This window comes from Chinchilla lanigera, unplaced genomic scaffold (assembly GCF_000276665.1).
Source record: "Chinchilla lanigera isolate Chin_1 unplaced genomic scaffold, ChiLan1.0 scaffold00001, whole genome shotgun sequence".
NCBI lineage: Eukaryota > Metazoa > Chordata > Mammalia > Rodentia > Chinchillidae > Chinchilla > Chinchilla lanigera.
Window position 1 is genome coordinate 59,750,425 of NW_004955402.1, and position 14,916 is coordinate 59,765,340.

Genomic DNA, 14,916 nt, shown 5'->3' on the forward strand with positions numbered 1-14,916 from the left:
AGATTATGTTTAAAGCACTAATAAAATAATATAATAATAATAATAATATTATAATAATCCAACAAATCATTAGAACAGGAAAACCACACTTCAAGGTTTGTGTGTTTGTGTGTGTTTAAACAAGTCTTTGTATCAGAAGCCCATTTTCTACAAAAACTGCACTAATCCATTATGGTATTAAAGTAAACTGTCGCTCTCACCAGTATTAAAGGTTAGAATAATTTCTGTACATGTAAAATTATTGCTTTTTTGAAAAATATATTTAGCATGCTCATTTTAATCATTTCCTGCCTTTACAAAATTTCACAATTAAAAAAAAACCTAGTAAAGCTTTTGCAAAAAATTTCACAGAACATTTTCATTCAAGGCAGCAGTAACTTTTGATAATGCATAAAATCATATGTGCAAAAATCTGAAACTCTCAGAAATATTACCATCACACATAGTGTCACGGCAATAGGAAAAGAAAATATTTATATCTGTAGAATACAATTTAAATTTGCGTACACTGCATGGTTTAAGATCCTTTGTTATGGGCCTTAACCCCCACCACCAAAACTTGCATTTGCATTACTGAGGAAGAGGTATATAAAGCCGTTTCCCACCCAAGGGCCTGGTGACCCCCACACTCAATAAATGAAGTTACTCATCCTGTGGAGGTCACTGGGCCCCAGGAGAAAAGACACCTACTTGCTGGGGTGGGGCAGGAGACAGGTGGGGCAGGGGAGGTGGAGAGCAGAAGGCTCCAGAGCATTAGTACCCTAGTGATCTAGGGCCCCCAAATCTGCTCAGGGATTCTTCCAACATTAATAAAACAGGCCCCAGTCGGGAGGATTCAGTGGCTAAGTAATTTGTTAAGACGCAAAGTCTTCCTTTGTGAGCAGTTTGCAGAATGTAGCCCTGTTACAAAAAGATCCTGAGAATAAACAAAGAAGCCTGCTCTTCTTAGTGTTCAACTAGCTCTCTTTTCCAAAGCAGAACATATACTTTCCCACAGACGTGTTTCCTCTGCCACACTCAGCACGGAGGGTGGAATGCAGGGCGAGTACACGGGAAATGCAATGGCCCCAAGGGTGATGGGGTCGAACCTGTGACTGATTAGGATCTTATCATCGCCCCTACTCCACTCTGATTTCCCCCAGCACCTGACTGCTACCTCCGTCCTCTCTTTATTATTTTAAATACCCACTAAGACAAGGAGAGGCAGTAGTGCTAATACTTCATCAACCTCAGACCATCACTGTTCTGACATCACCACGGCAGTCTTTCTGAGCACAGGAGCTCCTCCTACAGTGCTGAGCTTCTCCGCTCCATTCAACACACACAAGTATCTTTGTTCCAGTGTCTCGAATTTGTCTTGAATAACACAGATGCCTCGAGCTCCCACTGTGCCTGCCAGTACCACTGCTTATGGTAAGAAAATATGGGCTCCACTTGGAAAGCACATGTGGGATCTACAGGGAATCACAGGCACAGCGCTGTTGCTGCTCTAAACGTCTAGTGGGGAGAGGCATCTCCCTCAGTCTCCACTCCAGGGCAGCAGCTCAGCGGTCTGAGGCATCGAGCAGGAGACCTGCAGTTCTTCCTCCTCGAGGCGGTCATAGGGCGGGGAGGCTGCCGGGACATCTGTGCGGACACTGCCACGGCCATCGCAGGGTGCCCAGGGTGCTGGAGCGAGTCTCTAGGTTCCCTTTCTGAGGGGCACTGTCTGCACAGTCCCTGTGTTAGCATGGTCTCTCCCCTGCACGAAAAAGGAGAAAACAACAGAAAGTCTCAGTTCTGCCTTTTGGTTCCAAAGTGTTTTTTCCTATTAATTTTCTTATCAATACCAGTACCAGTGACAGCAACCTTACTGAAGCCAAGTGGCCAAGGAGGCTAAGATTTCCTAGCTTCAGAAGTAGCTCATTTTAAACAAGTATCAAGTATTTTCAATTTGCCCTTCTGCCATTCACAGAGGCATCTTTAGAAAATCATTTTCAGTGACTCATAAAGGATCATTTAGACCTCTCCTGCTGTTTCGCACAAACGAACAACACAGTGTAGTGTCTGAATTGGCTCTGAAGGAAAGGCAAGATGGCAAGGTGGGTTGGGGAGAAGATAAATAAAGCAAAAATCTGCGTTACAGAGTGAAGGGTAGTTCCAAGACACGATTGGGCCTGGGGCCACGCTCACAGAAAGAAAAGCACAGCTCTCCTAGATGCCATCAGAAGCGGTGGGGGGGTGCTATCCCCAATTTCCATAAATAATTACCATGTTGTGAAAACAGAAGGGATCTTCTAAAGTCAAACGAACTGTAGGATAAAAACAAGAACGAATGGGAGCCTGCAGCTTTTAGAGAGTGCTCTCGAGTGACATTTGAAGCATCACTGTTTGAACAATGGCGTTTACCATCTGAGGACAAAAACCAACATGGCAAGATTAATCTTACTTAACTGCATTAACCTTCGGCTAAAATCTTGATGAAGTGAACTGACCACATGAAATTAACATACGTACATAAACTGCAGCGTTCATGGAAAATTCTGGTTTCCAGCTATGCCTATGGAAACTCTAGAAATAACAGGCCAGGGGTCTGGTTGACATCATGAATTAAGTGCTTCTATTTAGCTAATAGTTGTAGAAAACTCCCATTTAAAGTGGCCTCTGCATTCATAGCACCTACTAGCCAACAAATAGGAGAAATCAGGAAGATACGCAGCAAAATGTTTTGAGGGTTTATATGGTGGATGCAGTGGTGCAGACCGCAGTGTATTTGAAATGTAGGAAACAGTAACCGAATGAGAAATGTGATAAAACTTCCTTAAGTAGATGGTGAATTTCCTGCAGTGGATCGAGAAAGATGTTTCACATTTTTGCACAGCAACATTCCACCAGGGAGAGATCTTGGGGACTCCGACGAAGGTATTCAGCAGCAGCAGGCCTCAGAGATACCCGGTGCTCGGCATATTCACGAAGGAAAGCAACCTGTGTGTCTACCCAGAGCAAAATGGGTGATGTTGCCTGTTAGCTGCTGGATGCTTGGGCTGGAATGTTGCTTGGAAGCCTGGTACACAGCACCTTGATCTGCAGTAACTCCATGAAGGGGAGAGCACGGGTGTGAACACTGGTATAGTGTGCATCGGACCCTACTGGCCACAGCCTCAGGACACAGCGACTTGCAACTTCCTGATCTGGACCGCACACACAGCCTTGCACAGGCACTGGAAAAGTACAGTGGATGAGCAGCAGCCACCACAGCAGAGGTGACAAAAGATGGCCCTCTCTCCACGAAGGGTTGACGTTTTAAATCACAGCGTTCAGAAAACTTTAAAAATACTTACTCTACAACTACAAAGCCTGGGTACCTGGAACAAGGTCACTAAATTTTGTCCATAAACCCAGATGCACAGGTTCCAGTTTTCTCTTTATAAATGAAGAGTTATGTTCACATGTCTCATTTTTTGAATAGTTTGAAATGATTAATTCATTGGGACCACCATTTTATTATTCAATGCAGCAGCCCTACAGGACTTTTAAGAAATTAAAGAAATATGTCAGAAAGAAGGCCCACATTTAATGGTCCCGCTATAATACCTTCAGCCATGGAAGTTGGGTTTTTTCCTTCCTACAAGGAAAACAGCAGGTAGGAAATGGCGGGCACCCTTTTAGTAATTCAGCTTTTCTTCTTTGCAGCCTTAAACTGTGGGCTTTTCAGTAGTGATGTTGAAAGAAATATTGTCTTTCTTTAGGCCGTTTCAGCCTTCTAAGAAAGGGCATTGACATCTACAACTTTACTGTTTTGAACAGAGCCCCCACGTGTAGTTCCGGCTGGGCTTGAACTCACAGCAGTCCTCCTTCCTCAGCCTCCCTACTACTGGGATTACAGGTGTGCCCCACCAGACTTCGCTGACATCTACGACTCTGTGAGGTCAAATTTTCCCCTTTTTATTAATAAGGCAAGGGAACATATCTGTGTCACAGGAGTGAATGAATCTCGCATCTACAAACAGGCCCCAAATGCCCCGAACACCCAAGAAAACCCTCAGCCCTCTGTGAGAGGCCAGCCTATGGAGGAAGAAGGCTTGTGTCCAGTATGAGGGCAGGGCCTCAGTGCTTCCCAACAAACTGTGCTTGGGCCTTGGAGATCCTGACCTTCACCTAACAAGCTGCTGGTCGGCAGGGAGCAGGGGCATAGGGGCGCAGGTAGCTCTGTAAATCAGTAGTTGTTTTAGGGATGAATTTGGTAGGGTGCTAGGAGAAAATGGATAGCCATGTTCTAAGATGTTTGTTTCATTTTATGAGTTTTATGAGTTTAAAAAAGCTTAAACAAATGAACTGCATTTTGAAATTTAGTATGATATAAGAATCTAAAAGTGATACAAGAAAGTATATATACATTCAAATACACCACCTCTGTGATTCCCCATCATTTGTATTATAATATTCATAGCTACAAATGAGACAAATTAGGCTGCCATTTATTTACTTACTTCCTGTTATTTTGATTAATGGAATTATTTCCCTAGCTTAACTATTTTAAAATAACAGAATAACAAGATATAAACTATTAATCATAGTATTTAAATTTTGGCAAGTAATACAAACAAATCAGAATACCAGGTTTCACATTTCTACAATCAGCCTTGTCATTTAAATCCCAAAACTATGTGGGAGATGTCTTGGTTTCAAAAGCTATTTTAATTTCTTATGTTTCACAATAATATAACATAATAATCAAGTAATTTCTGCACAACACTAAACGAACCTCCCAAATTTTACTTTAACTTCCACAGCTCAACACCCACACTGCAGCATATCTTTTTCAAAAAGCCTGCCTTCTGATGACGAATGCTGATGACTTCCGCAACCAGAACATTTACTCAACCATGCCAATATATGAAAAAGCATCTTAGCTGGGCACGATAATGCACACCTATAAACAATCCCAGCAATCTGGAAAGCTGAGGCAGAAGGATCTCAAGTTCTAAGCCCAGTGGGACAGGTACAATCTCTAGCACAAAAGGAAAGCAGCAGCAGCATCTTTGAAGTAACAGTATGTATGCATGAACACCTCCTCTCACTGAGAATTCGGTTTGAAATAATGTGGGGAACATGTCTGGGATTGTCTTTCACAAACACAGAGCGGCACCAGTGGTGAGGTTTCATTCCCGAAGCTGTGCCGACCCCTACACACTGCTCACATCCTTTTACATGTTTCTAGTTTTGTTTCTGTAATAAATGCAAAAGGATAAGATATCCAGACAACAGACACTGTGACCTCTTGGCACCTCTGTTACTTAGCCTGTGTCTGTCACTATGAGACTGTACCCAAGGCCTTCTTGCTGGACTTGGAACTTTAGACCCTCCTGCCACCCTTTCCGCATTGGTAGCCTACTGGATGGACAAGTTCCCGAAGGACAGCCTGACTGCCATGTTCCTGAAGTCCCTTGGGAGCTTGTGCGTCACACATCTGTGACTCAGAAGGGAATTCACAGAGGAAAGTACACAGAGAAAGGTGCTACCAAGGCACAGCAAAGGAAAGTATCTCACTTCTCAGAGTTCACCTGTGTGCCAGTGAGACCCTCTATTCTGACTACAGACTTCATGCAGTTTAGTGGACCTCATACCTGCTGAATTGTTTCACTGGAATCTATGCTACATTATGATTTCTTAAAATTATCCGGGATAGGAAACCTAAACACTAGCCAGGTGTGGTGGTGTACACCTGTAATCCCAGCACTCGAGAGGCTAAGGCAAGAGGATCATTTCGAGTCTGAGGCCAGCCTGGGCTACAAAGTGAGCTCAAGGCCAGCCTGAACTGCATAGTGAGATCCTGTCTCAAAAAGACAAAAAAACAAACAAACAAAGAAAACCTCAACACAAATATGGCAAAATCAGGGCAGCTGCTGGGTGGCTGAATATATAAAACCCAAGCTATCTGCCCCCCAACTGGAGGCCTTCTCAGCAGAGAATGGCCAGAAGGAAACTGTTCACAACACTCTTCTCAGACTGAGACTTCCTACGTCTTCCCTTTAATAGGCAGTGACAGCTAGTCTCCTACACAACACAAAGCCAGGCCACGTACAAGTACGCCGAGGCCCACACAGTCACACTTGGGGAGTTTCCACTGCTGGTCAGGAAAGCACTCAGTTTTAGCCTCACACATGTCTTGTACCAGGCAGGTGCATCTGCTGGTTTAATTCCCACACCAAGTGTGTGTCACACTGCACAAGTGAACTCGGGGCAGGAACCTGACGAGGGAGAAACCCGAGCAGAGCCTTCTACTCAAGACCCAGCGTCTTAGTAATTTACATGATTCATTCTCATTCTCTTGGGGCAGAATTTGCTAATTGTGAATATATTTAATGTTGACAGCTTTTAAACAGAAAAGGCCTCTCCCAGGATGCCTCCTCCACCCCTACCCCATCCACCACCACTTGTGGGTCATTCCTATCTGCATCCCCAAGTGGCTTCTCAAGTTACTCACAAAACCGGGCTCCCCTACTCCTCCGTTCAGACCCAGGGCAGGGACCCTCCCCTTTGGACCAGGTGCTTCAAGCCAGGAACCAGAGTCAGCCCAACCCCTTCTCTTCCCTACATTTGACCTGCAGACCCTATAACCCATCTCCTCCCAAGCACCTCTCAAACACACCCATTCTCCTCCAGCCCCACCAAGGCCCTCCAGGCCTCCAAAGCACCACTCAACCATCTGCCTGGAACCTCCACACATCCAATCTTGAGTCTGAAACTGCACAGATCACCTGAGTTAGGACTGCATCAAGTTCCTACTGTTTCCTTGTCTAATGCACCTCTGGGACCTTAAGAACCAGAGGAGTAGGGAAAATGTGTATCTTGTCTCCCCTGTATCCTGCACAGGGTCTGAGAGATAGTGGGCATCCAATAAATACTGTTAATAACTGAATAAGTGATTATAAATGCTAATTAAAAAACAATTTTCAAATATTATTTCATTTAAATAATTTAGCCTCTCTTATGTGTATTTATAAAAGTCCATCAACTCTTAAGTGTCACATCAAATAATTTCTGCATGAATACAGTGTCGTATGATCCAAAAGAAAGCCTACATCCACAACTTCTAAAGCCTGCAGAAAAAGAATCTCATTTAAATATTAATTAGTTAATGTTACTAAGGCACTCTACACATTAAACATTAAAAACATGGATGATAAACATAATGAGGAACACTCTAGACTTAAATAACTACAGGAAGTAGTTCTACAAATCTGTAACATACCCTAAATTTAATAATTCAATTGTGATTTTTTGGTAAATAATAAGAACCACTGGGTAAGAAATGAGAACCCTAAAATTTAAAACTCTACTTTTTATTGATGTGATTTTCAATTTTCTGGCCAACAGATCTCCATGGGAATTGTTAAAGAATGGTAAGGAAGATGGATTTTCTTTAAAGACCTAGAATGTTCAGTAACAAACAAAAGCTACTTTCAAGGTTACAAAGAACAAAAGGTGCTATGAGAGGACAAGACCTCAAATGTAGAATTAAAGCAACTACAGTGGCTGCTGTAAGACAGGTGTGTCCATCAAGCCTAGGCTCACCACCGGTCTGAACCCCCACTGCAGATCAAGGGAAAAGAAAGCTGTCTGCTGCACTCTCACACCCAGAGCGCAAGTGTGCGTCAGGGCAGGGTGTACACAAACCACCCCCATAGCACTGCGTTACACAAACCTGACACCAGGGGGTCAATGAGGGTAATACAACAGCACATAAGTTTACTCAGATAAAGACACTGCACAAACACATTCTCGTCAGAAGCAAGAGTTAGTAAAATTATAATTCACCAGCACAACCGTAACACAACAATTTCAACTATGATCCACTGACTTGCAGTTCTGATCTCTATTTCTCCCTATGATGGATGCATCTAAAGAGGCTTAGGTACAATTATTAATCAGCCAATCCATCCGCTGAAGAGTTCCTGAAGAGTCTGGTATTCACGTATCTGCCTGGTGCTTTCTGGCTCTGTCAAACACGCTTATGCAGAGCCAGGTGTGGGGCCAAGGATGCAGCTCAGTGGTATAGCACTTGCCTGGTAAATATGAGGCCCTGAGTTCAAGTGCCAGTACGGAGGGTGGGGCAGGTCTTGGTGGGTTTAATGGTCCCTGTGTAACAGAACACTCTGGATTCACTCCAGTTGTGTAACTGTCCAATTATAGCACCCTGTGCTGTTCCATCCCACACATGTTCCAGTGGCTCTTGTGTGGTAAGAAGGTTTTACTGGTATTAAAAAGATGGTGACAGGGGCCAGGAACACAGCTCAGTGGCACAGCACCTTGCCTGGTAAGTGCAAGGTCCTGAGTTCAATTCCCAGTACAGGGCAAAAAAAAGATGTTGACAGCTAATTCAAGATGAGGTCCTATGTGTTTGGAAATCTTTTAATTTGGTATCCAGTAAAGAGTTACATTTACTTCATAAATTATCACAGCAACATGGCATAACTCCTTTACATTTCAAAACAATGGATTTTATTGAGAGAGAAGCCACAAAAAGTTGTCATAAGCCAGGCACAGTGGTGCACACCCATAATTCCAGCACTCTGGGAGACCCTCTCTCAAAATAAAAGATAAAAAAGGCTGGAGATGTAGCCACTGTGAAATCCCTGTTACACCCCAGTACTGGCAGACAAAACCCTGTCATAAGTGGCAGGATATCTTCTCAATAATATAGGAAGTGAAGGCCTTGACGAACAATTACCAAACCTCAGCACATGACAACAAATAGAAACCCTAAAAATTCAATGAAAGAAACAGGAAATGCAGTGATGAAATCCCTGACAAGGTAACACCAGCTCTGAACACAGCCCTGGGCAAAGCTGTGTCTTACCTTTTCCTTGAGTGAAAAAACTAGAATGATGCTCAAGTCTCCCTGAGGTCTCACTAGACCAAGGTGACTCTTGAACTGCCACCACTGTCAGACCATCCAGGGGCTGGTCAGGAGCGGGAGTTCTAACCTGATTCCACCACCCGGGCAGGACTTGGGACCTTGCTCTTCTCTGGGAGGAGAAAGCAAGCAGTCGCAGACCACTCTAGGGCAAGGGTGAGAGGGCCAGAATACTGCGTGGAGAACTTGTGCACGAAAACAAGACCACAGGAGGGACGAGAGGGGGAGGAACACCAAAGCCATATGCTCCCAGCCAGGATGACAGGGAGGCAACCTTCAAGGGGCTGCGGTATCCACCTCAGAGAAATGTCCCACCCCCCCACATGTCTCGAGGCTGCCCAATTCTGTGCGTCCTGAATGGCTTATGCGTGAAATCCACACACCTACGGCAATATGCATCATGCACAGAACAGAAAGTGGACCCCACAGAACCTGTTCACGTGGGTATTTCAACGCACAACATCATGCCAACAGTGTCAAGACATGGCAAAGCAAAGCACAAGGCCACGAAACACAACTCTGAACACAACACATTTCTCAGGGAAAAACACAAAAATAATGTTCTGCAAGAAGGCCAAAAATAATTTATTCTAAGGCAAACTTAGACCCAAAACATCCTGGGAAGAAAATATAAAAATTTTTAGGGCTTTCAGTTACCACCGCTCTCTACCAATCCCCTTATTCCAGCATCACCAAAAGCCAGGTAGGTGCCCCTGACCTTGTAACTCAGTCAAGATGGCCTTCAATGCTCACCAGCTACCCAGACTGCCCTGATGGGGCAGGTTCTGTATCAAGACTATGCAGAGTTATTGCTGTGCACATCTAGAAAAAACACATCTGCTATTCAGTGAGGAACACCACTCTTTCCAGCCAGCACACTGAGACCCGGACGGCAAAGCACTCACGGGACCTACTTGTTTGGGGGCATCCGTGGAGGCTGTGTGAACTTCGGAACCTCGAGGACCGTCACACTCAAACACCACTGTGGGAACAAGCGGTCTGTTAGCAGGTGACAGGCGACACTCCTGAGTGTGCACGCTACATGAGTTCATTACAGATTAAGCACTTTCGCAAAACAGACACCAATGCCTCGCCTGTGGCCGGAAAATACCAATTTACCGTAACACTTACAGTAAGAGACTGGGATAATGGCTGCCTGGGGCCACTGCCCTTTTTAATTCAGACTCCACCGCTGAAGAAGCAATCACTGACAACATTAATTATCAGCGTGTGTGTAAAGGGACCTCTTCCTGCATTACTTACCATTTGGCCAGTGTCATTCTGCATCAGGCTGGCTTCTGGTGTGTCCTTCACACTTCGGAGGAAGAGCGCCTGTCTCCTGTCTCTCTAGCGCTCCTGCCCTATCTTGACACACAGCCTGATCTGGTCTTCAGGCACTCGTTACGGAGGGCTGAGGGTTCTGTGAGACACCACTGACCATCGAAAGTTGTAAGATGTGTCCACAGTCCTGTGCTGTCCATCAGGATATAACCGAGCCGTACAGCAGGCGGGAAGGGTGCTCTGATTTCCATTTGTGCTCGTGGCAATAGAATTCATTAGCATATTCATTTCTGAAGAGTCTACTCTAATTAAAATGGAACATTTGCAAACAGGCTTATCTCAAATTAAACCACATGGCACTTGGATGCCAAAAAGAAAAAGAAAATTTCAGGTGTTGAGCAGGGGACCATGGCACTAAATTCAGAGGCCGACAGCACTGTCACCAGACAAGGGATGAAATCTAAATGTGTCCACAATGTGGACAATGTAATGACTGGCAGAAAAGACCCCCCATCCCAGCCTCCACTCGGCTGGGCCACACATGCCCCTGGGGTGTGATACCTGTGTGCACTCGCATGTGGGCCCTGAGGTGGCTGGGCTGGTGGAAGCTCTTCCCACACTCCACGCAGACGAAGTCTCCTGGGCGGGCCTGTGTCCGGAGTGTCCCTGCCGTGGTGTGGTGTGGCGTGGTCATGATGGGATTGGGGTGGCGGTGCAGAGTGGGAGGCAGGGGAGGGGGAGAGGAAAATATCATTAGTATACCTTAAGTATCAGCATGGGAGGCCACCTCTAAGGCCTAGTGACAGCTGTCAGCCATTGTCTTGGCTCGGCTGACGGCCAGGCATGGCAGGACTGCGAGGGTACATAAATTATAGTAAATTAAAACCTGCTCTCAGGACAGCACAGAGACAGGGAGGTGCCACCTCTGCGAGGCAGCACACAGCTCCAGGCAGCTGGATGCAGCCCAGCCGTCACCCAGCTCTGTCAAGCAGCACATTGAGCAAACTTGAGTGACGATGGTGTGACAGAGACAAGGCACATGGATAACAGGAAGTGACTGGGGCCAGAGCCCACCCGCACCCCAGCTGTGATCCCAGGAGACTGATGCAGGCCAAATGCAGCCATCAGCAAGACTGGGACCGTCTGGGCCTCCCACCTGCCTGCCTCCAGCACAGAGGAAACTTGGGGCTCAGTGAGCTAGCAACCAACAGGCAGCACGCCCTGGCCAGCGCATGTGTTCAGTCATGAGAAGTGGTAGAAAACACCAAAACCCCCTTTTCCCAAGACCACACAACCAGACTGCACTGAAGCTCTGAGCCCCCACGTTCCTTCTGATCCCTGTCCACAGATCAGGCTTTTATTCAGAAGGGGACACAGAAGGTGAGCTCTACTTGTCTGCATGCCTTCCTGTCTCAAGGCATTTTCCCTAAGAAAACAAACGGCCCACTTCCCATGGAAGGGTAGCTCCAAAGAAAACTCCCTGGGTCTATTGTCACCAGCATGCTCAGTGGTACCTCAGCTCAATGGGCAGGAAAGCAAACACAAATATTATCTAGAATATGTTACGCCTGTAGCAATAACTTTAAAAAAAAAACATGTTTCCTTTAGCTGTCTCTACTGTCTGACATTTAAATATAAGGCAAATGCAAAAGATGACAAAAGGACACTTTGGTCAAACTGGTGAAAAGCAAATCTTCACTGTTCCTTTTCTTGCCCTAAATCAAAGTGGGCTCAACATAAAAATACTATAAAATCACCTTGCATTATAGATCATGTTTATGGAAATCAAAGAAACGCCTGGACTGTGAAGCAGATCTTGTTTAATTTATTTGACAGATCATGAAAATAAGCCTTGGAGAAAACTGAGAATCTGCCCACTATGCACCTGATTTCCCACTGCCTTACTCAGGATCTCTCTCTCTCTCTCTCTCACACACACACACACACACACACACACACACACACAGAGTAACAAAAATTTTAATGCTCGCTCTACCAACGAGAAGCCACTGATAAATGTTAACAGGCGCTCCATGCACAAACTGTGACGATAACCCCATGGGAATGACCTCAGGTGCCCTGAAGGACCCATAAGACTATTACTTCACAGGTCTTCTTTCTAAGATTTTTAGCCTAGGTAATGATGTTTTGGATATGGCTCCATCAGCACAGGCAATAAAAACTAAAACAGACAAATGGGACTGCATCAAAGCAGAAAGCAAGCAAGGAGAGTCAACAGAGTGAAGTGACAGCCCAGAGAAGGACAGAAAGTTTGCAAATCATATACCTGGTATGCAGCAAACATGCACAATGCACACAGAGCTAACCCTTATCCAAGTATCACGGGAGGAAGGAAAAGCAGGGGGAGCTCCCTCAACCACCTGAGAAGCCACACCCACCGCGAGGACACGGTGCTCAGTCAGAGCTCTTGGTTTCTACTGCAGAAAAACTTTGCTTCGGTTGGCTTCTGTCACACAGCCAACACTTAACCTTTCTGAATGGAAAAGCTTTCTTTTCTCTTACTGTGATATAGGAAAATTTCAACTTGAAAAGTAACTGTGTTCCCCAGTTTCATTATCGGCTAGCCAGTCAAAAAACAGTGTTGGACAATTACTCTGGATGTCTGGATTTCCTAGGTACCATCTGGACAATGAACTCCAACTCTACTTATACAAGACACCTACTGATGGTAAACAATGTCGTTTGTGTCCCACAGTCACAACCTCTAAAAACTAACATTCTTTTACTAAGCACCATTTTAGCTGACTGTTTTCTATCCAAAGTAGCAACAGAAAAATCATAGTATCTCTACTCTTCTGCTCTTGAGTATACATATGTGTGTGCAGGCACGCTCACACACACAAACACACACACAAGTGCACACACGGTATTTTTATGTATCTTACCATATCACTTTCTCTTTTTTTTTCTCTTCACTTTTTAAATAAAGTATACTTGCCCTTTACAGTCAACAATTTCATGCCTGAGCTCCTCTAAAATTCTGAGTTAATCAAAAGGTTATAAACTTAATTTGAATTGAAGACTACCTGGTGAGCAAACAGCTCAAACATGCTAACCTGGAAACGTAAGGTAGAGACAAAGAGGCCTTAAAATGAAAGAAAAAGACCTGACCATCCTCAGAGAGCTGTAAGTGGCGTTAAAGTGTTCTGTTTTGTCACACTGTATGTAACATGTCATCAATAAGGGGAACAAGGAGATCAGAAAGATTCTCCAAAAAAATACAATTGCTCGGACAATCACACACTTTCTTCATGGCTACATCAATGTACCCTTGATATAAATAAATGACTTTCTGAAAGTTCCAATCAGAAAGACCTAATGTATTATTTTATCTAGAACTATGTCATCTCATTATCTTAAATATTTTATCCTAAAATTCACATTATCATGTAATATAGACAAGGCCACAAAGTCTGAAGACACAGATAACTTATTATTTTAGTACTATTGGATCAGTATTCCACTTATGTTATACTCACATGTTTCCAGACTTGCTAGTCACACTAGAAAGATTACAGGAAACATAATGGTATTTGCTCTTAAAGGGTTCATCCGTGAGCAAGGGGGCAACCACAGCCGTGTCCTCCAATGCTGGCCAGGCTTTCCAGATGCTGCACTCCAGAAACATCATCCAGGCAGACCTGGGGGAACAAGTCTGACAAGCAGCTTTCCTAACTTCTGAATAAAGCCTGGTGCTCAGGACAGCACTGAACCATGAGTTCTCTGCAAAGGTGGACAGTCACATCTGTAGCAGCCATAGCTATTGGCACGTGAAAGAAATGGCCTTCTGTCCCTCTACAGGACTCCACTGCACATTTCTGCCTCTGCTAACTCAGGATGACAGGAAAGCTCTACATTTAGCCAGTGCCCTATCTAGAGAAGTTATGACCTTTAGATCTGCAGGTGACACCAGCTAGGAGATACACTGCAAATGCGTCAGATGACAGGATAAAGATCCAAAATGTGTTGCTCATTTGTATCCTAAGGCAGAAAGATTCATTTGACAAAGGGTGAACAAAATAAGCATGGAGATGCATACACAAAAACAAACCATGTCTACACACAGAAAAAATGAATGCACCACAGAAGCAAGTAAAAAAACAAAACCTCAGAGGTTTGGTTTCTAATTGATTCAGGAACACGTCCACGATGCACGTGCTTTGGCCACACGTGTTTCCAAAGTCACACAACAGCCGCAGGCTCGCTCTAATAGGAAACATCCATATTCGCTAACCTCACAAATGGTCAGGCCATGCTAAGCCTGCTGCACTTCCACCCTGCCAAAGCACCTTAGAAGCTTTGTAAATTAACACTCAAACACAGAGAAACGAAAGACCAGGCTCTGACCCAGGAAAGGATGCTGGATGCCGAGACTGTCAGAGACATTCTCTCAGCTCACTGTGAGCAGCCCACAGAGACACGACCAACGGAAGTCCAAAGCTAACATCACCTGACAGTGGCAAGTCCTTCCCCACTGGGGCCTTCGACCTGAAACCAGCTGACTCTTCTCAGCACACTGGTCAGTGGCTTAGATACTCTCAAGTTCCTCTCTAAGCCTGGGGAGCTAGGATCCTAAAAATGCACTTATTAGTAGTATATTTCAAGATCAAAAAGCCTGAAACACTCCTCTTAAGAATCCCCAAGCACAGTGAACTTGAAGATCATACATTGACTGACTTACATGTTATCGTGTTCAAATGTGGACATCAGAATAA

The 14,916-nt window shown here is 44.7% G+C and overlaps 1 protein-coding gene across 2 annotated transcripts in view; it reads right to left on the reverse strand.

Moving 5' to 3' along the window:
- Positions 1-257: 257 nt before the first annotated feature.
- The window catches only part of Znf516 (zinc finger protein 516), a 124,306-nt gene continuing 109,647 nt past the window's right edge, over positions 258-14,916 (reverse strand). For both annotated transcript variants that reach the window (XM_005373087.2, XM_005373088.2), the window contains exons 4-6: positions 10,742-10,846; positions 9,814-9,881; positions 258-1,741 (exon numbers count right to left, since the gene is read on the reverse strand). In XM_005373087.2, the coding sequence (XP_005373144.1) occupies positions 1,682-1,741; positions 9,814-9,881; positions 10,742-10,846 (233 nt within the window). In that variant the 3' untranslated portion in view covers positions 258-1,681. The remainder of the gene's footprint in view (positions 1,742-9,813; positions 9,882-10,741; positions 10,847-14,916) is intronic.